This window comes from Pterocles gutturalis, unplaced genomic scaffold (genome assembly GCF_000699245.1).
Source record: "Pterocles gutturalis isolate BGI_N339 unplaced genomic scaffold, ASM69924v1 scaffold44323, whole genome shotgun sequence".
NCBI classification, from domain to species: Eukaryota; Metazoa; Chordata; class Aves; order Pterocliformes; family Pteroclidae; genus Pterocles; species Pterocles gutturalis.
The window spans coordinates 26,811-36,198 of record NW_010124557.1 but is presented as its reverse complement, the minus strand read 5'-3'; the positions used below and the strand labels follow the sequence as shown (position 1 = coordinate 36,198).

Below are 9,388 nucleotides of genomic sequence, written 5' to 3'. Positions count from 1 at the left end.
AGCTTGGCCCAGCTCTGCTGTGCAGCGCGTGAGGGTCACCTCAGCAAAATGTATTGCCACGCTTCAGTAGCGTTTGTGGCACTGCCTCGTCGTTCAGAGGTCAAGCTGCTTGGAAATAGTGATTTTTATATATATTAATACGTGCGTGTGTGTGAATTTGTAAAGATTGTTAGTAGGCAGTATTGCTCATTATGGCTTGGCCTATTAAGCACTCCCCAAAGGGCAGCTTTAAACGGGTCACATTGTCCTTTCTGCAAAGAGAAAAACAGGATAATAAGAATCTCAGGACTGTAATAGCATCTTATCCTCACATGAAAGAATGCGAAAAAATGGTCGGTAGCGGACAATCTTTTTAGTAGTATTACCTGATGAGCTGGGACCCAGCCCAGGATCAGTGAGCCCCAGCCAGCCGTCGGCTGGTGAGTCTGAAGCAGTGTCGCTGCGCGGATGGGTTCATGGTGGGGGTGAGCTGCAAGCTGTCAGCTTGTCTGCATGCAGGGGGGTGTGGGCTGGTGTCTCCAGAAGAGCAGGACATGCGTTGTGCGCTACAGGCCTTTGGAGTTGGGATTTTTGTTGACAAAAGCAAGTGAATGCCCTAGAAGTGCAGTTTCTTGCTGCCAGCTCTAAGCTGACTTTATCTGCGCACATCTCCCAGTTAGCAGCCTCACGTATTAGCAAGAGTCCTGTTCGTTAGCAGTTTTAAGCTGTTAGCTGAGCTGTGAAATAGGAAGGTCAAGGTTTCATCGTGTGCTCCCCTGTTTTGAAGGGTTGAAGGTTGGTCACTTAACCAGGAGGACAGGAAAATTTTGGACCATCTCTGGTAGACTGTCTGGAAAATATACAACTTCATCAGAACCTTTAACTGCATTTGACATTAATGCTTCTGTTCTAGTTTAATTTTTTTTTAACTCCTGAAAAATGATTAGCTAGTAGTTCAATACTGTATATAGCTTAGATTAATATTATCAACATCGCTTGCTTCCTGACATATAAACCCTAATACTTTTCTCCTTATCCACAGGACAATATGCTGGACTTTGTGTTTGCTGTTGATGATTCTGTGACCTGGCATATGATGAATTTGTTGAAGAACAGGAGTCATTATTCCTTCCTAAAAGTTTTTGGGCCAAAACAGATCAGTAGTATGCAGAGCTATGGAGCAGGGATTTACTACAATACTTTAGTGCCGTGTAATGGTAGGGTAAGTACACCTACTTTGAGTAAATTGAAATTTGTGTGTTAAGTATTGAAATTATTAGCTTAAAGCAAATTTCTGTTCAGGAAGCAAATCTTATAGATTGTAACTGGACCTTAATTTGTGGTATCTTCAGTATGTCATAAAGAGCACATTAATTAAAAAGCAAACAGAGTAGCTGCTCTTGCACTTTAAAAGTGCGAGCAATGTTTGGAATTTACAACTAAAGCACTTCAGAAACTGAATTTATATTCCTTATTACTTGCTGTCTAACAGTTTTGTGTGGAAACGGGGCCTTAATTTCAGGAGCTGAACATGTAGTAATAGTAAAGTGGATTCTTACTGTCTGTTTGACATAAAATGCAAATATTTAACGTAGCAAGTTGGAGTTGACATCTGTGTTGTTTAATGGCTAACATCCTGACCTGTGAAGCTGGAGTATAATTAATAATTCTAGGTAAGTAGTTACTTGTGCTGCAAGTCCTACTATGTGTGTAGACTGGTAAGCAGGAGTGCAAACAGGAGTCAGGGGAGGGAAGCACCATATCTGTCTGTCTTGGTGTTGATTTTGAGTACCTTTTGCTGTATGGTGACTAACAAAATGGAGAGAGCAAGTTCTTTTAAGATAGATGGGAAATTAAATGAGATGAAGGACAGTCATGGAAAAACACCATGTGAGCAATATATACCTAACTGAAGCTTCTCTGGTCACCCGTGGTTGCAGGAATGTTGGGCGTGTCAGAATTCTTCATAGATAGCTGGAGAAGTAGATAAAGTAGTCTGTTACATCCTGGCTGTTTTGTTTAAAGGCATCTGTATGAGGCAAGAATTTGGTGTTCACTTTATGTAAAGAGGGATTTTGGATTTTCTTTTGACCAATGCTTTTTGCTATGAAATTGTGTTCTTCTTGTCTCTTTATGCTCTTATGCTGTAATGACTCAGCCAGATCGCACTCTATGATCCTCTGTTATTCAGAAATTCTGGAGCTGGCTATCTTGCTGTGGTGATAATCTGTGGGAACTCGGGAAGTGCAAACTGATAACAAAGTGTTGAAAGCTCACCTTTTTTACAGTTACATAAAATGAGATACAAAATCACAATTTGCTTTCTAGCATCAAAGAACAAAAGAAGAAGCTCCCTGATACACACCATCCCCCAATAACGGTACACATAAATATCTAGGAGTTTTGCTTATTTTAGATCTCTGACAAACTACCTCTTGAGTATTTTCATTGCCATAAAGGATACTGTGGATTATTCCAACTGTTTCAACGTTTGGCTGGTACACAGCTGTTCATAACTTTTCCAAAATCTTTTTTTGAACAGTTGTATTTTAATATTGATATCTCTTCAGTGTCAATGTCTGTCTAGACTAGGTTTCTTTGGGATTTAAAGTCTTTTCCTTTAGTGATTGATCCTGGGGTGACTTTATTGTAACTTTGATTCTAGAAAGGATTTTAGAGGGTTCTGTGCATCTTCTTGTTCCATTTTTTTCCCCAGAAGTTTTCATGGAAATAGGAATTATTTTTTTTTACCTCTTGTATTCATTAAAACATTAAAATGTTTTAATATTATGCATCCAGTTTTTCATTGGAGGTGTATGTCGCTTAGAATTAATGACAGTTATAGTAAGTAAATAGTAAGTTTCATATAGTGAAAATGGTGCAGGCATATGGTTTTTCAAAAGCCTTTATTTTGCTTTTTTCCAGATCATAAAATATGGTGTAATTAGCACTGATACCCTGATTGATGATTTACTTCACTGGAAAACGCTCTATGTCGCTGGACGCCTCCAAAAACCAGTAACTATTAATCTGTTCAGTTCTCTGTCTTGAAATGCAGGAAATTACAGGGCTGGAAAATTATCAGTTATAGTTTGAACTTTAATTGTTAAGGATCTGTGTGTCTGTGCTGAACCAATAATCTGCCCCGATTTAGCGGACTAGTCCTAGAGGGATGTTCTCTCAGAAAGGAAGTGAAATGTAGTCCTTAATGATATTCTGTGTTACATGAAAAAAGCTAAAGGTAAGTATATTAATCACAGTTTTTGGCCTGTAGTAAATCTTGAATAACTGGACTATGTTAACTCAAAGTCCCTGTAATGTTAAATGCAGTATTTACCTTTTATAACAAAGGACAGAACTCACTAAAATTTAACACAGTTAAATAGTGGAAATCTTTAAAGGTGAAAGCTGCTTTGCTGTGCAGTTTTTGTCTGGTTCATTGCATTGTCAAATCTGTATCTATGATTGACTGAACCATGTGTTAAGGATGTTAGTTTTTCTCCTCCATGTTTGTGTCATAAAAAATACAAGGTCTTTGCTTTCCTGTGAGTGCCTACCTGATTCAGTGTGCTTTCAGCAGATGGCAGCAGTGCTAAGTTAAAATTTCTTAAGAGGGGAGGGAGGAAGGAGAGGAGAACTCTGTTCAAGTCTTAGAACAGAAATTAATTATGCTTTTAACTAAGAATTTGGGGTGAAAGTTTGAGTATATAGTCTCAGGCTTTTCTCTGTCTCCAGGGATGTATTATAGCATGGTACAGGTTAGAACAGCTGTTATTGTTACAAAGAATGAAACTTGATACATTGAGAAAAACATCTGAAGGCAGAATTCTGAATTTCACATTAACAATGAGTACTGAATGTTTCTTTTCCGTGTAACTGCATTTGCTGCTGCTTTGATGTATTTTAGGATTTTTCACCTTGGTATATGTAAATGGTGCTTCCTATCTTTTGATTGAGTTCAATGGGAGTACATCCTTGCACAGGAAGGCAGAATTTGGTATTTTCTTTGGTTGCTAACAAGGCAGTGGAGATATCACATATGTGATTATTTTGAATGTTATGCTGTGTTGACCAAAAACGCCCAAATAATATTTTTAGATCTGGTGTATGGGTTTCAAATGTCTGCTGGTTTGTCTTTGCAACTGATTTGATGTTTTGATATATATGTTGCAAGTGGTAGGTATAGAAAGCTTTTTTCACCTCCTTAAAAATGTACAATAAGGTTCTTTTGGAGGGGATACAGGGTTAGGTTTTTCTTGTACGCAGTGATCTCTTACATACCATTTGCCATTTGTGCTACTTGTGGACACAGCTGACTGGAGACAGATTAATATTGTTTAACAGTTTGTTTGGGAATTTCCTCCTCACTCTCATATAGAGGAGGAAGAGCCCAGCGCCTTTCTGGTGTTCCATTACAAAGCTGTCACTCTATGAGCAAAAGCTATCCAAGCTATTCTAGCACATGAGCTAAAACATTTGCTCTGGGTTGAAAATCTTGGCTTGATTTTCACTAGAGATTTTGTTTCTGCTATAAACTGGTTGCCTTGACCAAGTAATCTTTCCAGAATGTTTGGCAGAATAGGTGGAGTTTGGAATGGCCACTTAGCAATGCTGACTTTTCTTCCCAGGCGTCTTTGTTTGTATTAAAAGTTTATTGGGTTTTCATCCTACATGAAATTTATTCATCTGATCATCTGAATTCACATTTAACTGTATTGAAAAAGACTGAATAAACTTAGTTGTAATTTCTCTATAACTAACAGGTTTTCTGGAAAAAAAAAATGCAGCTGTACCTGAAAAGTAAAATAAATATGCACAGGTGATGCATAATTGGTGTTCAGAGGGAGAAGATTGAAAAAAGCATCTGAAGTGTTTACTGGAATTTTGTTAAACATAGCCTGTAATTGCTTTAGTGTAAGCAGCTCTATTTACTGTTGTCCTGGAGAAACTATTAAGAGAAGGAATTATTTAATAAATTGAAGCGAGGTGAGAGAGAGAGGAGTATGAATAGGGAAGGTTCTTGGGAGGTTTACTTTTTTTATATGATAAAAATTCCCATGAAGGAGTGACAGAGCACATAGTTGTTTACAGAATTTTTCCATTGTCCAAATTTGTAAAACAGTTTTTGAAAGAGAATGGAAAAATCCTTTTATGATATTGGGCAGAGTGTGGACATGGCTAAATGGCAAACTGGAATAGTGCTTTTGACATCTTTCATTCTATAATGAGATTTTCTTTGTGTGTTTTGTTTGTCTGTACACATGGCTGCAGTTTCTTGTGTATGAATTTCCCAGCAGTGAAGGAGTTTCCTACTTTAAACCGTGGGGATGACTGAGGCTCATGCTTATTTATAAAATTGAATATATCCCTCACTTAAAATATTTAATAATCTTTAAGTCTCAACTGTACTGTTAGTTAACTGAATTCTCTGTATACTGTAAAACTATAATAAATTGCCACCTTCACCCACTTACATGAGTAAGTACAGTGAGTAGTTCTGACCATAAGTTCTCTGTACTGTGAAAAAGCCTTCCTTAACTGTGGTCTTCTTTCAGATTTCCCTAAGTATCAACACTTGTCACTGTCAGTCATACCTCTATGATAACTATTGCACTCTGCCTTCCTGGGAGATTTCTAGCTACCTGAAGTGTTTAAAATCTCTTCATAAATGGTATCACTACTGCAGTGCTTCACGAGTTTAAATTTTGAAGCCTAGAATATTATTTCTGTTTGAAAAAAGTGCGGTTTATGTTAGGGAGTGTTTTTAGCAAATGAGGAGATGATTCCTTTTGCTTCACTAAAGCAAGTCTGCCTTCTAAGAGAAGGAATAGCATCTCTCCTGGGGTTCATGTTTTAGAATGTTGTAACTGTGGTGTTCTTAAAACACATCCATAACTTGCTGCTATTTCCAGGGCTAGCCTAAGGTATAAGCAGTTTGCGTGGCTGCTTGGGATACCACAGACTTTCCTCTTCTGTCTTTCCTTGTAGTTTCTCTGTAGCAGCAAGTTGTGAAAGTACATATAAGTGAATTAGTTAATGAGATTTTAAGTGTTAGTTTATCCTCAGGACCAGCCTGTCATGTATACTGTATCTTATTTGAGCAAGTCTCTGTGCATCCAGTAACTTTCTCACATGGTTTTCAAGGAAATAAAATTTACGCTGGGCTCCATGGCAGATTAATGTATTGTATGTTAATGTGTTTTATTGTTGTCTTTCTTTTTAATGCTAAAAAATATAATTTGCAGAATTTAGGAGGAATTCTGAAATGTTCACTTGTACACTAAACTATTTTAAAAATTAAAACCGAAGAAGATAAAATATCCTTCAAAAATCCACCCTGGACCAATTCTAGACTGTCGTATAGATTTGATGTTAGGCAAGCCCATCCTTTAGTGCAGGATAATTGAAACAAGAAGCCTGTATACTGTTGCATTCATCACCATATCAAAGTGAGATATTTTTCTAGATTTATTGCTCTTAAAAGATTTCACCATAATTAAAAACTATGTTCAGAACACAGTATAGGGGCAGAATTTTAAGTTATACAGCAGCTCATTTGTGTGTCAGTGGGCTTTTGGGGAGTAAAAGGCAGTTGGATGCTTTTGTTCATAGCTGCCAGTGGGTTTGCATTTTAAGGTATTCTAGAGTAAACAAATATTAAGAAGCTGTCATTTACAAGTAAGATAGTATTGCTTAATCAGAGCACTTGAAAAAGAGAGAAACTCACAACAGGCAGGTATTCTGGGGAGGTTTTTTTCTGAGAGAGCATAGTTGGGCATCTTGTAAACCAGGCTGACTTCATCTGTCTAATGGTCTATAATAATATGTTTCTATATTCAGTTCTTACTGAAGATCTGCTTTTTATTCCGGTAAATTTCCATATCCTAGGTGACTGGAATCTGTAGATGGTCTTGAACAGTTTGCATGTTTCCTAAAAATAAACTTCTCTTTGTTGCACGTGGAAGCACTCAACTTCAGTGACCTGTTCTTCATGTGTGGGAAGTTCCCATTGAGTTCTCGTTCTGCTCATATGAAGTTCAAAATAAAGCTCTGCTTCTTCTAGGAGGATGACTAATGTCTAAGAAAATACTTGAAGCATGTGATAGAGGAGTCCTCTATTAAAAAAACCAAAACAAACAAAAACCCCCCAAATAAAGATGAATAGGAAAACTTGCCTGTTTCTGGCATTCCATTGTCTTTCAGTGTGACAGGGGTCTCTTTTTCTTGTTGCATGATCACATGTGAAGTATTTATGTTAATGCATTCATATTTACTATTTTGATTAATCCTAAATTCATGAATATAAAAAGGTGAATAGCTCTTCAGAGATTAGTTAATGGCTGTTGCTTATAGCAATGCTGAACATGTTTTTACGAACAGCCTTTTCATCTTAAAAAAGATGTTCCTCTCTCTCCTGCTGTGTAAGCAAAAGTGGACACTGTAGTCTTTATTTTACCATAATAATAGGATCCAATCTTAAATAAATTTATTTACTTTTCATGTTGGATTGAGTAACCTTTCTAGCTCCATCTTCAGTAGCATTTTTCTGAAGTCCTGCTTCCAATGACTCTGCTTTTTCAGGTGAAAATACTGACACAGAATGAGAATAGCAAGCTGCAAGCTGCTCTTGTTAGCAATCTGAAGAGTGCAGTCACAGCAGCCTTTCTCATGTTACCAGAAAGTTTCTCTGAAGAAGACCTCTATATGCAGATTGCAGGACTCTCCTATTCTGGTTAGTATATGGTGTCTGACGTCTTTGAGGAGAAAAGCTGTAGTTGGAGCTGTTGTACCACCGTAGGAAGCCTATCATATAATAAGTCCCCTGCTCTCTTGCTTTGGACCTACGCTGTTGTGTGCTCTAATAACTATATTTTACTGCTGTGTTATAGAACAGCCTGGAAAGACTAGTTGTGCTTATTCAGAGAAAACAGGTATAGGTACATGAGCAAAACTTCTTATATATCTGCTTGATTTATGAACAGCTAAGTGTGGGTGGTTGAATATGGTGAAATAATGTTTTTTTCTGGTTTTATGGATTGTATTTTGGTTTTAATGGTTCAAAACCGTGGAAATAAATTTTTCACTCTCAGTGTAACGATTCATCAGATAGTCTGACCCACGTTTTGTTATTTGTTACATTTTGAATGTGCTGAGTTTAAGGTTCTTATTTAGCTAACTTAAAGATCCAGATTATGATTCTTCAATGTACATTTAACATTCACCTCCTGGTTGATATTCGTTCACTTTTTTTGGTAAGAGACCAACTTTTTTGTTGTGGTTTGACCTGGCTGGCAGTGAATACTACGCTGATGCTTGCTCACCCTTCTCCCTCCTGCAGACAGGGGAGAGAATTAAAGTGTAAAGGGAGAAGAGACTCCTGGGTTGAGATAAGAACAACTTAACTAAACTACAACAAAACTGAAAATAATAATAATAGTATACAAATATAAAAATGAGTGATGCAGAGAACGCTGAAGGCTGTATCAGATACAGCCACTCACCACCCGACGACCACGACTAACAATCCCAGAGCAGAGAGAGTCTGGAAATGGCAATCCCAGAAAAGAGTCAAGTCTGAGAGAGAGAGAGCTGACTGAGAGAGCGAGAGCTTCTGGACCGCCCCTCATAATATACTGGGCATGACGTGCATGGTATGGAACAGACCATTGGCCAAGTTGGTCTCAATCTGAAATCTAAGGCTGAATCCTAAACTAAGCCAGTAACTGTGGGCTGTGCTCCCTCCTAGCTTCTTGTGTACCTGCATGCTGGCAAAAACATGGGAAGGTGGAAATGCCTTTTGACTGTCCTGGCAGCAACTATAAACATCAGTGTGTTACCAGCTTCCTTCTCAGCACAAATCCCCAACACAGCCTCACACTAGCTGCTGTGAAGAAAGTTAACTCTGTCAGCTGAAACCAGGACAGAGAATTTCCTCCTCTCTTTAGTTATGAACTTGGTATGAATTAGTACAGAAATAAATGTAAGAATTTACTCCAAATGACTCTTCAATACAAGATTTAGTTGTTTCAGTTTAATTCAGCATTGATCTTTAAATCTTGATATCCTTAATGAAATCACTATGAACAAGTTTGGTTGGAACTGAAGTTTACACAGCACTTTCTTTACTCATATAGAAATGTAAGTTTGGCTTTAAAAAAAAAAAAAAAGCCCACATAGGCAAGTAGGGTTTATAAGCTGCAGCTTCGCTTTACTGAGGAGTGTTACTGCTCTTTACGTGGTACTTCTCCAGCCAGTTTAGATTGCAATTTGTTCAGCTTTTCCTTAGCATTTTTTTCTGAGTCGTTACCTGTTTGAAAGCCATAGTAAAGTGAAGAGGGTACTGACAGGGGGATGGCGCAGGGCTGCTAACCAGGGATGTTTCCTACAGGGCTGCGTACCTGTTCACCTG

At 37.8% G+C, this 9,388-nt stretch overlaps 1 protein-coding gene across 1 annotated transcript in view; it reads left to right on the top strand.

Annotated features, from left to right (window-relative positions):
- The first annotated feature begins 1,024 nt into the window (after window positions 1–1,024).
- Window positions 1,025–9,388, top strand: part of TAMM41 (TAM41, mitochondrial translocator assembly and maintenance protein, homolog (S. cerevisiae)) — a 22,266-nt gene continuing 13,902 nt past the window's right edge. Inside the window, exons 1-3 of the mRNA XM_010078280.1 lie at window positions 1,025–1,201; window positions 2,905–2,997; window positions 7,561–7,711. Of these exons, the coding sequence (XP_010076582.1) occupies window positions 1,028–1,201; window positions 2,905–2,997; window positions 7,561–7,711 (418 nt within the window). The 5' untranslated portion in view covers window positions 1,025–1,027. The remainder of the gene's footprint in view (window positions 1,202–2,904; window positions 2,998–7,560; window positions 7,712–9,388) is intronic.